This window comes from Piliocolobus tephrosceles, chromosome 1 (assembly GCF_002776525.5).
Source record: "Piliocolobus tephrosceles isolate RC106 chromosome 1, ASM277652v3, whole genome shotgun sequence".
Taxonomy (NCBI): Eukaryota; Metazoa; Chordata; class Mammalia; order Primates; family Cercopithecidae; genus Piliocolobus; species Piliocolobus tephrosceles.
In genome coordinates this window covers 95,457,229-95,478,576 of record NC_045434.1, presented here as the reverse complement: position 1 = coordinate 95,478,576, position 21,348 = coordinate 95,457,229, and the positions used below count along the sequence as shown (strand labels likewise).

At 50.0% G+C, this 21,348-nt stretch overlaps 1 protein-coding gene across 2 annotated transcripts in view; it reads right to left on the bottom strand.

Moving 5' to 3' along the window:
- Positions 1-20,324, bottom strand: part of KIRREL1 (kirre like nephrin family adhesion molecule 1) — a 103,583-nt gene extending 83,259 nt beyond the window's left edge. The window contains exon 1 of one of the 2 annotated variants that reach the window (XM_023214145.1): positions 19,873-20,324. In XM_023214145.1, the coding sequence (XP_023069913.1) occupies positions 19,873-19,924 (52 nt within the window). In that variant the 5' untranslated portion in view covers positions 19,925-20,324. The remainder of the gene's footprint in view (positions 1-19,872) is intronic. The other variant, XM_023214144.2, reaches the window with a different exon arrangement.
- Positions 20,325-21,348: the final 1,024 nt, after the last annotated feature.

The following is a 21,348-nucleotide window of genomic DNA, read 5'->3' as shown; positions in this document are numbered from 1 at the left end:
GTTTTCGTTTGTAACACTCAAGGGTTGAATAAGTCCGTAATTTTCAAACTGTACTCTAAGATGCCCTAGGTCCTCTCAGAGCTACTGTGGGGCATGGGGGGCTATGCAAGGTGAGAAGAAACAGGGAGCTGTAGGCACCTGAAACCCAAAACAGTTCTGTCTGGCATAACAAGGAGTCTGCTTTTATCTGCTTGGGGTAGAGATGTGGTAGATCGTGCAGCAATCCTCAACACAAACATGAGATGCTTCTAAGGGAAGTCAGGTCCTCCGTCTGCTCTGCTTAGTGGACTGCCCAGGTGACTCTCTTTGCCACCTGCCTCTCCTTCCTTAGCCCCAACCCTGGACGGACAGGTCAGTGGTAGCTTATGTGGAAATTAATTACCTCTGAAATGGGCTAGAGGACAAAATACAATACTTCATCCTCAACAACATAAACCTCTCTCTCTTAACTGTATGGGGTATGAGATAAAGGGAGAAATGGACAACAGTTTGGCATTTCAGAAAAAGCTATGGAAGGGGAGTCAGAAGACTCCATTTCCAGTTCTAGCGTTTCCTCTGGTTAGCTCAATGGTTCTCACTTGGGGCAATGTGACTTCCCAGGTGACATCTGGAAACGTCTGAAGGCATTTTAAATTGTCACACCTGGAGACTGGAGTGCTAGTGGCTTCCAGTAGGTAGAGGCTAGGAATGCAGCTTAACATCCTCCAATGTACAGGACAGTCCCCACAACAAAGGGTTAGCTGTGTCCAGCTTAAGCAAGGCATTTCCCCATTCTGGGCCTCAGTTTCTTTGTTCACAGATTGGTATTTTACACTAATTATCCTTGATCTCACATTTCCTGAGTGCCCATGCACTAGGAGGGTAATGGGAGGCTGAGGCAAAGAAGGCCCTTGCCCCTATAGACTTTACATTAGCTTATATCCACAACTTCCAGCGAGGGGCAAAACAGGACTTATGAATTCCATGTTATAAAGTGTTAAGGAAACAGACTTGCACAAGGTCACACAGAAAATTGGAAAGGAAGATGGAATGTGAATTCAGGTCCCTGATTACAAATCCAGGACTCTTTATTACAGCACACCAGAAAAAGGTCAGGATTAAAATAGTAAGAGCTAATTTATACCACTGGATTACAGCGTCTCGGGTACCAAGCCACACATTCTATGCAGGTTATTTAATGCAGTCTTTATCATCACTCCATGAAGCAGATGCCGCTGTTCTCCTACAAAGAGGTGAAGTGACTTACACAAGGTCACATGGGTAGGAGATGACAGGTCCTTGAATCTGAGCAGTCTGAACTCCAGATCTTGCTCTTTCTTTCCAGAAGCTGAAAAGCACTTTTGAGGCCTCGGGCATCATTTACGGAGCTCCTCATTTTACTACTGAAGAAACCGAGGCCCAAAAAAAGCACATGTCTTGCCCAAGAGAAAGCAGTCCAAGAAGACGAGTTGAGATTAAAATCCAGGTCACCTGACTCCCATTCTAAGGTCAACTCTAATCTACTCTCAAGCTCTACAATTTTTAATCTTATTGGGGAAGGGAAGCAGGAGGTGGGAGATACACTATAAAAACCAGACCGAAGTCCAAAGGCCCAGGAATCAAAGTTTGAGGGAAAGCGGGAGGGGGAAAGTGGGAGAAACAGCTGCTAGTCATGAGAATGAAGAGAGCTGCCTCCAGGTGGACAAAGAAACTGAGAGCTCAACATTGAGGGGGAAGAGCTGGGGCAGGGAGCTCAGAAGGAAGAAAGATGCTGAGCACAGAGGGGACCCAGTCCAGGGAAAGGAAGTTTCTGTGTGTGGCTATGTCCTTGTGGCCACTGCCTGGCCTCCTGCTTCTCCTCCAGGCTCCTTTCCCCGCTGCTGCCCTCAGGAACTCCCACTGATCACCCCTGCACAGCTGGCAAGATTTCCTGGTTCCCTCCTTCACCTCAAAACCCAACGTGGCCCAGGGAAGGAAAGAACCTGGAATCCCTCATCCCATCTCCCAGCCACCTGTGTCCAGGAGCTTCACCCACTGCCAACCCGCCCTACCCCTGAGAAAGGGGACAATAAGACCCTCTACTTCCCCTACGCCTCAGCGAAATGCCTCCAATCCCTCCCACAGGGCAGCCTGAAGTGGCCAATAGAGCACAGCACAGAGAAGGCACCAGCCGCCAGGCTCCTCCCAGCTCTGGGTTCCTTCTGGAGTCTCTTCAAGGCTGGGCTCAGCTCTTCAGCCCATTTTACAGATAAGGAAGAGGTCTTGGGGCTTCTCAGAGGGTCCAACCCTCACGCAGGGGAGCGAGGCATAATTAGGAGAGAGGCTTTGGTTTGTCATCTGTTAGTTTTGCTTTTAACAAAACATAATCCAGTGCCTTGGGGAACTTGCAATCCGGTTGGAAAACGGAAAGGTCAGTGCTTGAAAACCGAGTGTAAAGTGAGATAAAAAGAGAGGGTTAGTCAGGATGGGCTCTCTGGAGGAGGTAAACCTTCTGAGGTCAGACATGGGAGGTCATGAGGGCCTGGGCTGAGAAGAGGGAGCAGCTTGCATAGGAAGACTGTGGGTCCTTGCAGGCAGTCTGAGATTCCAGCCCGCTCCGAGTAGAGGGCCCTGGTTTTCATTTTTTCCCTTCCCCCCAGCTCAGCTCTGGTCAGCCTCTGAGATGATTAAAACCAAAAGAATTTTAAATGTCTGGAATTCACTTTTCACCACTGATGCCATTGGCTTATATTCTCTCTCTCTCTCCTCCCTTCCCTTCTTATAATTTCTCCTCTTGGGAGAGCTATCTGTTTGCTTTACTCCTTTCTTCTGGCCCAGTTTGCTCTGAAATGATTCCCAGTACAGACCAGTTAACTTTGTTTTCATTTTGGAGAGGAGGAGAAAGGGGGTTGGGTGTCTCAGGCAAAAGGGAGGGGGGAGGGAAGGGTGGAGGGCCCTTGATCTTGCTGGCAAAAGTTCCCACAAAAAGAGAAGAAATAGCTTTCAGGGAAAGAAATCTGCCGAATGTTTATGTTCCCACAAGATTCTGCAAAACCTTTTCATAGACCAAAGCTAAAGTTCAGGGCAAAGCCAGAGCATGTTTCTTCAGGGAGAAACTCTTATCGACATGCATACACAAGCACCCACACCCTTGGTCCAGGTCCCCACCTTCCAGGGCAGGCTGGGACATTCTCAGGACTGTGTGTGTGTGTGTGTGTGTGTGTGTGTGTGTGTGTCATTATCAGGGCTGTGTGTGTGTGACATTCTCAGGGCTGTGGTGTGTGTGTGTGTGTGTATGCGACACTCTCAGGGCTGTGTGTGGGGTGTGTGTGTGTGTGTGTGTGTGTAACATTCTCAGGGTTGTGGTGTGTGTGTGTGTGTGACGTTCTCAGGGCTGTGTGGTGTGTGTGTGTGTGTGTGTAACATTCTCAGGGCTGTGTGTGGTGTGTGTGTGTGTGTGTGTGTGTGTGAGAGAGAGACATTCTCAGGGCTGTGTGGGGTGTGTGTGTGACATTCTCAGGGCTGTGTGTGGTGTGTGTGTGTTTGTGGTGGGGACTGCTGCTCTCCTAACCGCAAGTTCAGACTAGATCTGAAGATGCATGAAATGTTTGCTTCCACCCTGGTTCCTGAGCAAATGCTGCTCCTGGGATATCCCTGCTCTGGCCCTCTGAAATCAGTACCTCTGGCCTTGGCTCACAAACCAAATCAGAGAGATCCAGGGCCTCACTTGGGAAGAGCCAGTCCTTTTCATGAAGTCCCACTGGATGGCAAAGAGTTGGAAAACTGTGCAGCCAGAAAGAATCCTGGAAATTAACCTTCTCATTTTATGATAAGAAAACAGGCCCAGGTCACTGAGTCAGGTCTCTCTAGTAGAGGCACACCTGGGGCTAAAATCCACATCTAGACCTGCAATCCAGTGCTCTTTCCATACTGCCTCCTGAATATAGATGTTCCCATTGTAATGCCCAGGAAACCAGAAGCTGAGTCAGGAGTTGCAAGCCATGTGATATGTTTAACCCTTTTATGTTTAACTCCATATGTTTAACCCTTTGGCACACAGGCTTGAGATAGGCAATCTGAGGTCTGGCAGGCGGCAGAGGCAAGATCAACCTTGCTTGGAGCTGGGTGCCAGTGAGCTTTCAGCCAGAGGCAGCCCCAGCTTGAGCAGGCAATTTATTTGTGGAAAGAAGAATTATACCAGCATAGTCTGTCATGACTTTTCTCAATAGCACACCCCTGAAGCAGCACAAGGCAGATATTGTGTGCCCTCCCTCCTTTTTCAAGGAAGTAGAACAAAAGGACCCTCCCTCCCTCACCAACTTTTTAAGAAACTAACTTGCTTTATGTGCTCTCTACTAAGCAAGGTGCTTTCATGTATGGTGGTAATAATAATGGCAGCAGTAACAACAGCCACCATTTGTGAAGCACCTATCATGGGTCAGAGGCTCTGTTTTGCATATACTGTCCCCAGTCTTTTCAAGATTCCCATTTACCGATGAAGAAATTAAGACTCGAAGTTTATATTCCAGGGTCTCACTGCTAGTTAATGGCAAAGAAGTAGGATCCAACTCATTTAATTCTAAAAACCAGGCACACTGGACTAGGGTCATGAAAGAAAATTCAATATGTCCAGGGAAAGAAGGACTTTTCCATGTCCCCCATTCGCTTCTCGGGGACCTGAAGAAGCTCAGGCCACAAAGAACTGCTGAGGAACAGGAATGAGGGATAGACACGAGACACACTAGAGATTAGGGTCCCCCGTTCCAACTCTATGTCCAACTCACGGGCGAAGGTTTCTGTCTCGTGGGCCTCTCGATTCATCATCTGGACAGGTGTCCTTTCTGTTGATCTCTGGGATGAAAGCCCAGGGAAAGCCCCGAGGTGACAGCAGAACTGACCGTCTACTGGGTCCAGAGGGGAGGGCCCAGCAGGAATGGTGTCCCCTCCCTCCCTTTTTCCATTACATCCTGTCCTGTGCTGTGACCCCATGGAGACAGGGCCATTGGGTGGTATGAACATGACCTTTACAACTAACCAGACAGACCTGGATTTAATTTGCTGTGACTCAAACAGATGACTGGCTCTCCCCGAGCCACGGTTTTCTTCGTCTCTGCATCGGGCATGATGAGCACATTGGGAAGCACTTGGCGCAGCTCCCACATGGTGCTGAGTAAAGGTGAGCCCTTTCCCTCTTCGTCTGACCATACTACTGAGTGATCATTCCCTGGTCATTTCCACAGGCTCAGGCCTCCGGATAGGTGTCCTGCTCCCCCAAAACAGAAAAGTTCCCAGGCCAGGGTCCGGGTCCTGTTGTGATGGTGGCCCTGCCCTTCCTTTCCCCATCACAGCGATTCTCGACTTTCCAGCACACAGTTGACTGAACTTCACTGGGGACCATCTCCTGCTCTCCACTAAGCTTTCTGGCCACCAACCTATACACACCTCCTACTGTACCCCTAGGGCAGGTCGGGGGAGCTCAGGGGATAAAGCTTGTGCCAGCAGCCAGCATTGTGGACCAGGTGAGGCTTCCCCAGGGGGCACAGCCTCCTGCCTTCTGGCAGAGCTCCCTGGAGCCTGCTGGGCAGCCCAGGGGTCCTGTCTCCCATGCTGCCTCACCATACCAAGTGTCCCTTTCTTCTCACTGGCCCCCCCATTCCTCCAACATGTCTCTTCCCACTCTCCCCTTCTCTCCCTCTTCCTCCCCACCCCCCTAGCTGCCGGCTTGGAGCAGGAGGTTATGAAAATGAGCTGCGTGCCCAGGAGACTGTAATTATCTGCTAAGTGTGAAAGCCAGAATGATTAATTAAGAGATAATAAAAAGAAAAGGAGGGCGAGAGGGGGGCCTCCCGGCTTTGCTTTGATGATAGAACCTGAGGTGAGCCAAGCAATTAGGGGAATCTTTATCGAGAGTTAGCTATAATCCACAAATTATCAAGCTCCAAATGCTTCAGGAGCAGGGCGCACTTCACTCCTGCCGAGTGACAGACCAACAGACAGGGAAGGACAGCAGGAGCGGGGAGCATCTGGCTGGGGGGCAGAGAGAAGCCAGGGCACGGAGGCTGCTGGTGGATCGCCAGCCGCAGGGCCAGCTGCACTTCCAGGACTCCGGGCCATGGCTGTCCTAGCCTCCTACCCTTGAAGGGTGCACTACCCTCAAGCAAACCCAGGCTGCTCACAGGCAGGCTCCAAGCTGGAGCCTAGTTTAACTCCAGGACAGGCTGCCCATGCTGCACTCTCCCTCCAGACACATGAGCTCTTCTTCTTCAGAGGACTTACATTCCACCCCAGTCCTCTCCTGAGGTGCCAGGGGTTGCGAGGGGGGCTCTGTGCGTGTGGAAAGCATGTCACCTGGCCAGCGTGAATGCAGCAGGGACCACATTTGACAAAGCCATACCGCAGCTCTCAGTCTCCAGACCCTCCAGCCCACATAGCCCTCGCTGGGGACCTCCTTCTGGCCCCACCCCCACCCCTTTCTAGGAGCCCGCCTATAACAATAGTCTTCACTTCTCTCATGGGCTCCACCGGGTATCCTCCTTCCACCTGGGCCCTGGTTCCCTTCCCTCCACCCCTTCTGAGGCAACTTCCCTCACTGATGACCCAGCTCCAGTGTCATTTCTATCCTCTTCTGTGCAGATGCACAACAGGGTCCAAAATCTTCCCTTAGTTAAATGATCTGTATAGGTGTTTATACACTGGGGAAGATGGGAACCCATGTTCCCCCATTATAATTAGCTAGCTGGTGACAGAAACCAAGTCTCCTGCCTCAAGTTCAACTTTACGGTTGAGTTTGCACTTACATGGTCCAGTATCCCAGGAAAACGCCCACACTCCTTTATCAGACTAGGAGATCCCCAAAGGCAGGCACCCCATCCCACAGACCCCATCCCCTCCTCTCTCTGCTTACACTGCTTTCTCTTGGGATCCACGCTGGCAAGGCAGGGCTAAGGACACCTCTGAGTGATTCCAAGAGGAAAACATTCCTGGTCCAAAGCTAAAACTGGCCCTGGCTGTGGGGCAGGCCTACCTCTGTCATCACCCCCATGCCCACTTTCCTACATGCTGGTTTCAGCAGCAGATGCCAGCACTGCTCTCTGCCTGGCTCCCATGGAGAGAGGAGGAGGGGCCCTCAGGTCATGGGCTAGAAATGATGGGAAGGACACCAAAGTCATCTAGCCCCCAGCTGCTCTGAGCGGCTGAGAAGGGGACATTAGACAGGGAAGGGCACGGTGACTAAGCCAGGTTCTTGTGAACACCGTTCTCCTGGCCCTGGCTGGGGATACTGTGGGAGGACAGCTTTGGTGGTTTACTGGAAAGCAAATCTGACCCCTAACGAGCTCAACTTCTTGGGCTCACGTGGGGCCCAGGAGGCAGTCTCGCCTATGACTTCTCTGGGCTTGCTTCTCTATTATAAGGAGCTTTGCCTTGAAGTATGAGAAAATAAACCTGTTGGAGAAAATGTTATTTACCCAAACATACAGAAGACTGGAGACGTATTCAGTTACAATACCTAATTAGGCAGTTTCCATGCAGGAGCAGGAAAGATTCAGATTAGACACAAAGAAGAACTTCCTGCTTGCCGGGGAGTATTTGAAATGAAAGGGAGTGAGCAGAGAGTACTAATGAAATTCCTTTCTCTTCAGAAAAAGGACAAGCGTTGATGTCTCTAGGTTGGTTCAAATTAGTCCTACCTAAAGAGAGGCATTTTGAGAGTCCATTTTGAGGTTCTTAAGGAATCATCACTCCACTTTCATTTCTCACCGCAGGTTCCGCGTTCCAAGAAGCCCAATCTATTGATCTTACCCCCATCCGTACTTTGCCTGTGTTCTCATTCACACTTGCAGATAGCTAAATGTGTGTTGATTTTCTGGGGGAGAGGAGAAGGTGAAGAAAAATTAATGGGAGTTCCTGTTTCCCCCTGTGGACAGGATTCACTATGTATAAGGACCAGGCTTCTCTCACAGAACCAGGGGAACCCTGAAGGCAGGCAGTCTCTCTCCTCTGGCCTGTGGATCTCCCTCTACAGCCTGGGGTTCTGCACACGGGAGAGAGTGAGTTTGCTCTTCGGGTGGGCTGAATAATTACGAGGTCTATGTGAGTGTGAGATGCTGCAGAGACAGTTCCCCACTGCTCCCCGAAATTATGCACCCAATTAAGTCTATGACCTACCTTCCTTCCCAAATCACACAACTTGCTCATGACCCAGTTTTTAAGCCAAAGCCCACAGGGTCAAGACCCAGACCAGAAGCTCTGTCCAAATGCCTTCCCCCACATCTCCATTGAGAGATGAATTATGAGGATTTTTTTCCTTTAAAAAAAAAAGTGGAAATGACTGGCTCCAGTATGGATGAGTTTCCACCAGCACACTAGCAGGTTGCTTTTCAACTCTGCAGCTGGCAGCCTGAGTGAAGACTTGGCAGGGTGGGGTGGGATGGCATGCAGCTTGTGAGGTGGCAGGGAGGAGCTTGGATAGGTCAATCTTGGGGCTAAGGATGGGCGTGCTGGCAAGCTCTGTGCACTCTCTTGTCCCACCAGCTGCTTCCTGAAAACAAGCATATCAATGCTGCCGAATCAATGATCCATCAGGGCTGTTATACAACTAAGCGGGCTGAAGAGTGAATTCAGTTAAATGAATTCTATTTTCTTGTGTTTCTCATTAGAACATTGAAGATCTATTTCTCTAAGGAAAGCATCCCCTGACACCTCAAGGTGTGGTCCTAGGACAAGCAGCATCAGCATCACCCGAGAGCTTGGTACAAATACAGAACTTCCATCTGACCCCAGACTTTGTGAGTCAGAATCTGCATCTTAACAACATCCTCAGATGTTTTGTAAGCATGTTAAAGTTTGAGAATCACTTTTCTAACATACTGGGTTGAAACCTGGAAAGAAAGGGTTTTTTAAAAATTTAATTTATTTATTTTTGAGACAGAGTCTTGCTCTGTGGCCCAGGCTGGAGTGCAGTGATGCCATCTCCACTCACTGCAACCTCTGCCTCCTGGGTTCAAGTGATCCTCCCACCTCAGCCTCCAGAGTAGCTGGGACTACAGGCTCAAAAAGTAGCCTGGCTAATTTTTGTGTTTTTAATAGAGACGGGGTTTCACCATGTTGGCAAGGCTGGTCTCAAACACCCGACGTAAAGTGATCCGCCTGTCTCGACCTCCGAAAGTGCTGGGATTACACGTGTGAGCCACCGTGCCTGGCTGAAAGACAGGGTTTAAAATGATGGTTAAGCTTACTGTACACTGTCCTGAGAGTGCTTTTCCAGGGCTTACAAAAGAGGAAAGTGGGTGCTATCACTCTGTTTTACAGTTAAGGAAACTGAGACTCGCAAAGGGCAAAAGGGCATTCAGTTTCCAGATCTAAGACACAGACCTAATTCTAAACCAGAGTGCTTTCCATTACGCTGTGCTGCCTCCCAAAGTTCCCACTGCACTGAACCCTAGAGAACAGAGCTCAGGAATTACCTACATCACTGGTCACCCTCCTTGGCCCAGTTAACAGTCTGATCTGTATTTGGCCTATTCTTTGTTCATCTCTCATTTCTATTGTCTGTTTTCTCAAGATCTGCCTTGGACCGAACTGTAAAAAGCAAGGACTGTACAATATTAGTAACAACTATAATTTATTGAGTACCTGTTGTATTCCAGGTACTGTTCCTTAATATAGATTCTCTCATTCAATCCTCACAACAACCCTAGAAGACAAATGTAGTCATTTGCATTTTATAGATGAGAAAACTGAGGCTCCAAGTAAGTGACTTGGTCATGATCACACAGGAGCAGCCCCTCTGGGAAAGAGGTTGACTCTGCCACAGGCTCCCTGGTGAGGAGGTCACTCTAGGTGCTTCCCAATTCCAGGAACAAGGTTGTGTTGAAAGAGGCCAGTCGTAAAACATGACCCTGGCATGAAACTGAAGGCAACGTGCACAAACTAAATCCCTTAGGCACAGGTTTTATAGGCTCCCCTCTCGATTTTCTGCATAAATGGAGAGCGGCAGCGGTGCAGATAATCCAGAAGTCATTTCAACTTGGCTTTGAAATGCATTCGATTTTTTTTTTTTTTTTTTTTTTGCAAAGTCAGAGATTTTCCTTTCTAATTATATTTGGCTCAAACTGACATTAAAATGAGCTTGCATTCTCACTTCGCCCACTGCCTGGTGAAGGGAGACTTCCCAGATGTGTGCTGTGTGATAGGCATGTCAGTCTGGGATCCAACATCAACCACAAAGTAGCTGCCCTGGGGGTGAGTGCTGGAGGGTTCTGGCGCTGGCAGCACAGCCAGCCACGAGTGTGTGTGTGGGAGGGTCAGGCATCAAGGGGAGTGTGGGATCTCTGGGAGTCCCCTGTCCCATCCCACAGTGTCAAGTTGGTAGATTTCCAGGGAGAGTGGGCAGTAGTGGGGAGGACTGAGACAAAGAGGAGCAAGTCAGTTCCTCAAGGTTTTGGATTAAAACCCAGGAGTCCCAATGTCTCCATGAAATGTCCTTCTGGATGACTCGGGAGTCAAGATGAAAACCTCAGCTTCTCTCAGAGGCTTCATTCTGCCAGCCTGCCTAGCCTTGGGTTTCTGCTCCTTTGAAATGCCTTCTCTCTCTACTGTGTTCTCTCTTCCTCTGCCCTGCCTGCCCATCTCTGCTCCTTTCCTTTTAATAACCTCCCAGTTAAGCGAATCGAATGGGAAGAAGCAGTTAAAAGCACCTCATGGCTTGACAACGCTGGGTAATGGAGCGAGCAGGGCCCCGGGCTGTTCCTGGGAGAATTCAGGAAGGAGGAGGAAAAATAGTAATAATAAAAAAACTCAGCTAAGCTGATTACAAGGACAAAGTTAATTTAGAAATCAGCTCTATTGGGTGGGAGTGGGGGGTGGAGAGTACGGAACTGGACACAAGAGGTTGGGAGATTCGATTTGGGGGAAGTGTGCTTTATATAAACTGCCTTTGTTCCTGGAAATCATAATCCTTGGGAGGGACCAGGGTTCACTCCTTCGGATTCCTCGGCTCCTTCCATCCGGAGCAGGGGGTACAAGGAGCAGAGGGTACAATCGAGGATTGTCCAGAGCCTGGATATCTCGTGGCACCGCATTCCAGAGGCCCCGCAGCCCCTGAGCCTCACATCTGTGGCCCCTCCCCGCCCCTGCTCCCTCCCTGCTCCGCTCCCCCTCACTGGACAGTTAGGCTTCAGCATTTTTCACATACCTCTCTCACAACCTTTATCTTATAAAATTGTCAATATGTGTTTATACATCCATCTCCCACACCATACTGAGAGTGCCTCAAGAACAGGGACTAAGTCTTACCTACCTTTTCATTCCCAGGCCTAGGCCCAGCACAGCCATTTAAAAAAACAATGCTTGTAAGTTGAACACATGGGCCCACCCCCCTGGTGGGACCCTCTTCAAAGGACTCCATTTGAAAAACCAGAGCTCACTTCCTAGCAGAGGTTTTAAGAATCTTTAGACTCAGCTCCTAAATGCACATGTATCTAAGGCCGCAGGCCAGTGGAAATGGCCCAGAATTGACCCTGAAGGGACTAAACCAGGATGGGCCCTCTGATGGAACCAGATGGCTCCCCTTGACTCTGGGCAGTGTAGATATGGCCCAAGCTTGGCGGGGACAGGTAACAAAGAGCCTGGCCTCAGAGTTAGACTGCAGAGGTTTCCTCGCATTTATTGCCATTGAACTCTGCCTCCAGGCATCTTTATCTTATACTGAAGGATTCTCAGAGAAAAAGATTTCCTCATCCTTCCAAAGTCTCTCTAGCTCAAGTCACAGATCTGAGACTTCCCAAGGCAGAAGTGGTGTTTTTCTAAGGTTTTCTGCTCACTTCTGCCTGGCCAAACCTTGGTTTTCTTTTTGTTTTTTTTTTTTTTTTTTTTTTCATGTTTTTAATTGGAGGGGTTACAAATTTCTATAGCATCTCCAGTAGAGGAAGTGTTTAAGAGGAGGGGAGACTTTGGTGAGAAATGAGATGGGGATTATACCTGTTTTTAACACACCCTTTGTCTGCTTAAAAAACAGAAATCCATGGCTCTCTAGTTCTTACAGGGCATTCTTTGTAAGAAGCCTTTAGCCTGGCTTTTCCAGGCCTCCTCCAGTCTGTCCCCATTCTACCGTTCTGGATCATCTCATCTACTTCTCCCAAACCAACCCAAATCCTCAGTCCAAACGGCCTTAGTGTCCCCCACACACCCTAGCAACAACATCTTGGTTCAGGAAATCTGGCCCGTCTGGTAAGGCTCTCTCTCTTCCTGCCACATGCGTGTCCTGTCCATCCTTGGGCCCCACTTCCTCCATGGAGCCTTCCTGCTCACTTCAGTCCACAGCAAACTCCCTTCTCTGGACTCTCCAGATCTGACCTGCACACTGCTATCGCGGCACCAATGACTCCACACCTTGCACCACCAGCAGTCTTCATGTATGTATATCTTAGTTTCTTAAAAGGGAAGGACCACCTGCTGTCGTATTTTTTGGTCCACATAATGTCTACCAGTATGTTTTGCATATAATAATGTACAGCTTATGATTGAAAAAATAATAGTTCTCCCCACTTGGAGAAAGAGAAAACTGAGGCCTACTGAGATTAGGTAATTTGCACTGAAATCACAAAGTGAGACCTTCAAGGGCAGAGATCTAGTACATTATTCACTTTGCAACACTGGAGCCCGGCACACAGTAAGCACACAATTCTCTTCCGCTGAATGAAGGAACAAAAGTCCTTCCTCTTTCCACACATCTTTCAGTTAGGATATATTCCTCAGACTGCCTCAGAAGGAAAGAAGGAGCAGAGATAAAAGGCATCCAACGGCCTAGTTGATTCTGAAGTGGGCCTAGGAGGGGACAGCCTCCTGGGATAAACCTGCTGGGCACAGTGTATACCTCCAGACACTCGGGTTCCTGTTATCCCTTCCCTGCCTCAAAACCCAAGACCCACAGCATTCTGGGTGAGTCTCTCATCACCTTCCAGAGCCAGACCACAAAAGGAATAAAGCGGCAGCACTCTCTCCTGGGAAACTAATGGAATTTGCTAGAGAGTTCTGGAGATTTCTACTCCTGGATTTAAGACCCTTAATCTTGAGAAGGTTGGCTGGCTGCAAGGCTCATTTTTTCAATACGATCCCTATTTTGTTAAATGGACTCAAGGAGGGCAGAGAGGGATGAGGACTGCAATCCCTGGAGACAACAGAGGTTAATAAAAGTGGCTGAATAAATTAAACATGGAGGGAAGGACAAGCTGGGAGCGTGGAGTCAGCTGACAGAGGGAGAGTAAGTGGGATAGAAAGAAGAAAGAAAAGTGTCATCTTCAGTGGTGTCTGGGAGCTAGAGCAGCTTTTATCCTGGATGCTCCAAGAACTTAATCAGGTTCGCATTGTCTGACAGTCAGATGTGGGAAGATATAAGAGCTGGAGCTACAGAATGGAGAGGGACCAGTGTTACAGAATGAGGAACCCCAAGCTTCTTTCTCAACTTTCATAATCTCACAGTTTGTGCATCTATCAGAGAGGATGCAGAGCATGCAAGGCAAGGCAAAAAGTAATGCCTTTAAAGACACAAGAGGGCTGCTATGGCTAGAAGAAAAATGACCCACAAAAATGTACTATTGTTGCACACTAGTGCCCTGGTGACTGAAAGGGCTGCGGTACAGATGAGAGATATCTGTCCAGATGTGTATGGGGATGGGGATAAGAAGTGGTTGCATATATAGCTGCACTATGAAGACATGTGTGAATATATATGCATACGCATGCAGTGAGACTGCATCCACACCTTGCATGCAGCAGTAATGCAGAATAGGTAGATGTGCCGTCTTCCTTCTAGGAGTTATCATCAGCCCCCACCCCAACTTCCCTGCTTGGGTTCTAGTTCTGGCTGTGTCACTTACTAGCTGGATCATCTTGGACAATCTGCTTAACTTCTTTGGATCCCTGTTTGTTCATCTGTAAAATGGGGATAACACCTAACTTCAACAATTATTGTCAGTATTAAATTAGTTACTAATATATGCAAAATACAAAATTGCCCTTCACAAAAGTGAACAGCTTTCTTCCCCACTCTGACAGAGCCCAGTTATTTTTCCTGATTTCTGAAATTGCCTCTTCCTGCTCCCTGGTTTCACATTTGAGGATCAAGGACATGACAGCCTCTTTCTCCTCTACTGCTGACAACCCACCCCCACATCCCCATCCTTTTCCAGGTCAAGGCACGCTCCAGGAGATTGCCAAGTAAACTGATCCAGAGGCCCTGGGAAGAAACCAGACAGGAACTGGTAGGTTGGGAAGGGGCACAGCTTTCTCATCTCTGGACATATGAAGAGAAATGTCTCTAGCCTCAGATGGAAACATCTCTCAGAAATTGGGGAGATTAAGGAATTTCTCCCCATCTCTTCCCTCCATACCAACTGCCACCCCTTTGCAATTTCTTTAACTTCTCTAGGTCTCTGCTTTCTCATCTATTAAATGGAGAAACAACTACCCTGCCTACATCATAGGATGACTGTATCTCTCTATCAAATGGTACATGTAAAAAGTTGCTAAAATTGACAAGCACCATACACAGGTACAAAGATAAAAGACTCTAAAGGCAGGAGGAAAAGGATTGAGGCTTTCCAAACCTCCTTCTGACAAGGGGCATTATTTACTGGTCCCAGCCCCACTGATTGAAACATGTGTCCCGACATCTAAGTTTTGCTTCACAAATGATCATCAAAGCAAGGCAGGGAGATAGATGTGGCCTTGGAATTTCTGGGCTGAGAACTAGGGAAGGGGGCTGAGCTGAGTGAGGCACTAGGAGAGGAAAAAAGGCCTAGGCTTCCCTCCTGTCCTTCCGCAGCTGCCTTAACACTAAGAGAGGCAGGGTGTGGCTCTTCTGGGCAGGTTGAAGGCGCCCATGGCCCTTAGTAGGGAGACAAAAGAGGGGTTGAATCTGGGATCTAACACCTCGGGTATGCCCTTAAGCAAGTTACTTAAACTCTCAACTGTGGTTTCTTTAACTGTAAAATGGGAGCAACATTAACCTGAAAAGCACACTGTAGGAATTCAATAAAAGGTAATTTTGATGCTTTGGTATGGAGTTGACCTCCTACAATCGCTTTTCACCACCCTAGGCCAGGCAGTTCCCCAGGGCACAGGCTAAGAAGGAGGGTTGACAACCTCCCCAGGGGGGTTAGAACAAGCCATCTAAGACCCTAGCCTCCAATCCTAGCAGCCTACCAGGACCAAATTTGGAAGCTGACACTTGGGGAGATCCTGGCCTCAGGATTATCCCCTAGACCCCTTCTCAGTGCTTCTCTTGTCGCTGTATGGCTCTGGGCCTCTCCAGGAGTCAGCCTTGCATGGAACAAGAGTAATTTGCAAATTTGTAGTTCATGGACCTGTAAGGCTGTGTTTAATATTAGAAACAAACCTTTTTATTCGCCAAGCCCTTGAAAAAAGTCATTTACTAGATTTATCATATCATCAAAGAAAAACAATTTAACATCAAAAAATGTAGGGCAGAATCTCAGAATAAAGGATTGTTTTTTCAAATTTGAATGAGTTTACCTTTATGAAAAACTCACTCCCTTTTCTTCCTAGTTCTCATTCTGCTATGGACCAGGAAAATCCCTGTCCCAGCCCAGCATCAGTCTCTGCTGGCATATAGGATCTGGCAAAGGAGAAGGGTGCAGGCTGTGGCATCAGCTGGTTCCTACAACTACCAATAATATACTTAATGTATCTAAACCTCAGTTTCTTGGCCAGGTACAGTGGCTCACACCTATAATCCCAGCACTTTGGGAGGTCGAGGTGGAAGGAGCGCTTGAGCCCTGGAGTTTCAGACTAGCTTGTGCAACCTAGCGAGACCCATCTCTCCAAAAGAAAAAAAATATTAGCCAGGTGTGTATGGTCCTAGCTACTTAGGCGGCTGAGGCAGGAGGATAGCTTGAGCCTAGGAAGAGGTTGCAGTGAGCCATAATCACACCACTGCACCCTAGCCTGGGTGGCAGAGCAAGACCCTATCTAAAAATAAATAAATAAATCTCAGTTTCTCATGTGTGGAATGGGGATAATTTACAAAGCCAATCTCAGTGGGCTGTAGAATAGATTAAATTAGATAATGCATAAGAAATAGTTAACACAGGGTTCAATAAATGATCCATATTGTTTCCAGACTCTGAAATGCTGCCACCTCGGGGCTAGTGTCCCTCCTCATTTCACACAAGAGCTCCGGTTCCTTCTCACTCAAATGCTATCCTCCTCCACTTTTGCTCTCTCTCCTCAAATCCCTTCCCCAGATCTTTTCTGAGATCTCCAAGGAAGGGGTCAGTTTCCCCTTCTGGGTCTGCCACAACACAGTTCTTTCCATGAGAGATACAAAGAAAGCGCTTACTGAAGCCCAGGACCAAGAATCTGGGCAGCTGGGGCTAGAAAACACACACACACACACACACACACACACACACACACAAACACAACACAAAGAATCATAGGGAGAAGAAAAGGAAGCGCAGACAATTCAGTTGCCTATCTATCTATGTCTCACCTCAAAGACAAGATAGCAAGCATTTACTGAGCACTTCTCACTGTGCCAGACACAGTTCCCTGTACTTTACGTGGATTAACATATTCAAGTGCCACCACAACCCTATGAGGTATTACTTCTATCCTCACTTCTGGAAGAGCATGCTGAGGCACAGAGAAGGTACATGACTTGTTCAAGCTTACGACTACCAAATTGTGGAGGTGGGAGCTGGATGCGAGTCTGTGATTTAATCGCCATTGAATGCTGCCTCTTTCCAGCACTGCAGCATACTCATCAAATCAATCAATTGATCAGATATTTAAGGGGCACTTACCACATGCTTAGCACTTGATTCACACCCTCCCTTTGGGTCTAAGTAAGTAGATGGCAGAAAGTGGAGTCCAGTCAAGGTCAAGGAGAGGAATCCAGTGTCCTGGTTTCTGCCATGTCTCCCCTGACTCTTCCCCAACCTCAGTGCCCTGCTCTGGGCAGAAATGGAACATCTGAAGTGTGTATATGTGTCTATGTGTAGCACCGGGAGGGGGGAGTCCAGCTACTCTCCAGACCTGCTGTTCTCTGCCAGGATTCAGCTGTACTCAGGGAGTTGAATCCTGGGAATTTAGGAGGCCCTCGGGCCTCTTCCCTCTACCCTTTACTCCCCTCAAAAGCTGTGGCAGGAATTCCAGGGGGAGCTCTGGGGGCTGGATGGGCTCATTTTTCTCCTGCCCCCACATCCATCCCCCCTCTGGAGGCAGCTCCCGCCCCGAGCCGGCCTGTCATCCCACATTGCTCTGATTAGCTATAATCTTTCTTTTTCAATTTCTCCTCCCCGAGACTAGGGAGCGAGAAAATCTCCCAGAAAATGAATAAATATTTCAATTTTCGGCGCAATCAGTCTGTGGAGCCGGCGCATGATGGAAACGGGGGGAAGGATAATGGTTTTCATTTAGATAAGATACAGAAAATTATTTAGTGAAAAATGAAGATTGATGAAGCCCATTGAAATTCTTTAAAATGCGATTTTTATTTCTCAGCCTAGGCTGTATCTCCCCTTCCCCTCTCCTCTCTGCTCCCCTCAATTCTATGGCTTCCTGCTGACACCTACTCCCCCCCCCCCCCTTCCCCCCCCCCCCCCCCCCCCCCCCCTGTAGTGCCCCCCTTCGTTTCTTCTCTCACTGCCCCAGTCCCTGACCTAGAACTCCTTTCTGAGGATGGAGGCTAAGGAAAGGGGGTCCTGCCAAGCACTCCACCCCCACGTGTGTCCCAGTCTCCCCAGACCCCTTCTCCTTCCCTCTCTGCCTCCTCCCCAGTCCCTTGCCAAGCTTCCCCCAACACTCACTAGTGATTTCCCCTCTCCTCCTGTCTAGTCTCTCTCTTTCTTTTCTCTGGTATCCTCTCCCCCTACCCCAGATACTTTCACCAGGTCCTTCTTTCACCCCTGTTGGAGCTGAGAAGTGGGAGCTCAGCATTCCCTAGCCACTCGCTCCTTTCCAAAGAGAGAAAGGCACACAACACACACTTCTTTCTGTCCCCAATTCAATCCACATGTCTCTCCTGTTTGCTAACTGCTGCTTTTGTTCCTTAACACTCATTTGTATCCACGTTGCTGACACGTAAGGGCTGTAAGAAAGGGGCAGGCATAAGCTTGCCCCCAACATAGACCAATACTGACCCAGGGGCCCCCTCCACCACCAACATGACCCCCCTCCACCACCACCATGGCCCACCCCCTTCCTCCCGGACACCAACAGCCTGGCTGAACAAAGTCAACTTAAGTCATCTTCCCAACTTTCTGCCAAGTGGCTGGCCTGGCCTGCCAACCCCAGGGCCAGGCCTCCTCCTTTCCCTTAGCACCACTTCCCACTCTTGGCTCACACCACAGATGTGTGCCCTTCCTATATCATAGTGTGTGCTGGGGGGGCGGGCATGGGTGCCCTGTGGGGAGAGATGAATCAAGACCTGCCCCCACCAACTCAGCCAGGCTTTGCCTTCAGAGCTGGGAAGAGACCTGGCAAGGAGAGGGAAGGTCCAGCATAGCACCCCACCTACAAACGCAGGAAGGGAACACAGAGCAAGGCAATAATGCCTGAGGCTGTTCTACCCAGATCCATTCCCAGACACCCCCTAAAAGAAACCACATCCTCCATCTGCAGTCCGTACATCTCCATAGGTGTCTGCCCATATGAATGTCTGTTCAAGTTTCTTTGTTTGCTAGAGGGTTGGTTTCTGTGCGAGCGTGTGTCCTGTCCTTGTAAACGCCTGCATACATGTACTGTGTATACTTGTAATATTCGGGTGGATGAATGCGTGAATGTGTGCCGATCTGGGGGAGGAATCTGTCTTCCTCAGATGTCTCAGTGTCTTTGTGTATATGTGTCTGTCTCAGTGTGGAGGATGTTTGTGGGGATGTCTCAGTAGGTGAGTAGTCTGTCTCAGTGTCTGTGAATGTTTTACCGTGTTTGTGTGTCAATTTCTGTGTGTCAGCTCCATTTTTGGGGAGGGAAGGAGTTCAACAGGATTCAGTCTTCCTTAGAGTCAGATCTGGGAGGCAAGAACCAACTCCCACAGACCCCAGTTCCTGCTACGGTCGGGACCCTTGGTTCCCTCAGTCCTCTTCCCTCCCCCAACCCCAGCCCTGCCCAGGATACACTGACATCCTCATCTCTCTCAACCACCTCCCTCATCTCCCAGCCTCTCCCCTGTCAGTTCCAAATAAGCCCCAGACAGCAACACTTTCCTGAGCCCAAGTAGAGTGTCAGCCCCCTCCCCCCACCGCCTCCGCCCCCGCCCCCGTGAGTTCCCCCCACTGTATCAAGCGGGGCTGAAGCTGTATTTGGAACTCCACTGTCCACCCAGAGCCTCCGCGGGCAGGGGTTCCAAATCCTCACTAGAGGCGCGGAGACACCCCTCCCTTCCTCTAGAGGGGGCAGCCCCAGGCAGTCTGGAGTCGTGGTTCAGACTCAGACCCCCGAGGGGCTGGGCTGGACTAGGGGGAATCTTCGGGAGGTGGGACTCAGCTTTTCGCTCACCCCCTAGCCCGAAATTCGAAATTCCAGCCTTCCCCTTAGCCTGGACTCAAGCGTCCGGAACCCCGGCCTCAGAGGACGAGGGACTGTAGGGCTGCGAGGGAAAGCGTTCGGTTCCCCGTTTCACTGAGACCTCCAGCCCTCGCGGCCCCAATGCTCGGTTCTCCCGCGCAGCCAGAGGAAACAAGTTGGGCAAATCAACGGCAAACTCGTTCTCCCCAGACCCAGTTACTCCGCGCCCCCTCCCCCAGGGCTCTGAGCCCGGACCGAGCCCCCGCCTCGTGGCGTCCGGACTGGCCGCGGGCCGCCAGGCACCCCAGCACTCCCCTAGCGGGGGAGCAGTGCCCTGGCCCCGGGGGGAAGCCGAGCGTCCGGGCGCGGGCGGGGGGCCCTTACCTTGGGAGAAAGTATCGGAGAGAGTGAGGATCCAGACGAGGAGGCTCAGCATGCTGTCCGCCCGCCGTGCGCCCGCCCGCGGCTGGGGCCCGGAGTTGGCGAGCGAGCCAGAGGAGCGGGCTGGGGAGGAGGGGAGCCCTGGAGCCCGCCCCCCGCCCGCCCGCGCCCGCCCGCGCCCGCCCCTGCACACACACGCGCGCGCGCACACTCACGCGCACAAACTCACTTCCCTGCCCTCCGATTCTCTTTATCTCTCTTTCCTCCCCGTCCTTTTTCTCGTCCTGGTCGCCCTCCCCCTTTAATTATTTCTCCTCTCAAGCTTTATCTCTCTGGGTCTCTTTCGGTCTTTGCTCCCCCATTCTCTCCCCTTCTCTTCCTTCCCTCTCTCCCTCCCTGCCTCCCTGCCTCCCTCCCTCCCTCCGCCTGACGTCTACTCTCCCTCCGACGGCACCTCCCTCCACGAGCCCTCCCCCTGCCCCCCCGCCCCCACCAACGCGCGGGCACACATGCACACCCTTCGCTGGAACTGAGATGGAAGGAGAGCAAAGAGAGAAAGGAATTGAGGGCAAAGGCAAAAGGGGGTGAAAAACGTGACCGTCGTGGGTTCTGGGGCAGGCACAGCAGGACCCCTGGCCACGCCACCCCCTCCCATTCATAGACTCAATCTTGGTCGCAGGCTATGGAACTAAGCAGTGGAGGAGGAACATGGGCTGAGGGACATCAGCCTTTAGCTCAGAGGATGTGATGGGGGGGCGGAGAGAGAGAGAGTGTGTTTCCGTGTGTGTATCTAGGAGTGGGGTGGGGGGCAGGGAGTTAAATAAACATAAAGACCTTTCTTTTTAAATTCCACACCCAAAGCCTAACCCCTAGATTCCCCAAATTAAGAATTCTCAATTGACTAGTGAATGCTTGGAGTGGGGAGGGGCATGCATGCCTCTCCCCACCTACAAAAGCCCGAGCTGGTGAATGGGAGCTGCCTCTTTGACCTGCCTTGGCTTCACCCGGTCAAGGTCGAGCACGGCTAGGCGTTGGAGGACTTAACGGCCTGGAAGAGGCACAGTTGACTCCTTCCTTTGTTCATCTTAGCCTTCCACCCATCCCGAAGGAGAAGGTAGCCAACTGGATGGCTTTGAAGGGCCAAGGCTTGGTCTCACCTCCCTGAATGCAAGCCAGAGGAGAAGACAGCCACCAGAGGATCTCTAAGCACTCTGGAGTTTGAGATCTTTTGGGGGTAGGGACTTGGAGGAACTAGGAAGGGAGGGAATTCCTGAGAATCGTGAGAGCATTCAGGAGGGATCTCCACTTTCTTAAGGGCCCAGTTTGGCAACCAGCTCCTCCTCTCATCCCTGACCAGATACTTCTGCTCACAGGGTGGCTGGGGGCGCCTAGAGGTCTGGACCCTGGGAATGAACAGAGAAGTTGCAGGAATTGCACAATTTTACGATAATGTGTTGGTCCAAAGAGGTCTCCACTTCT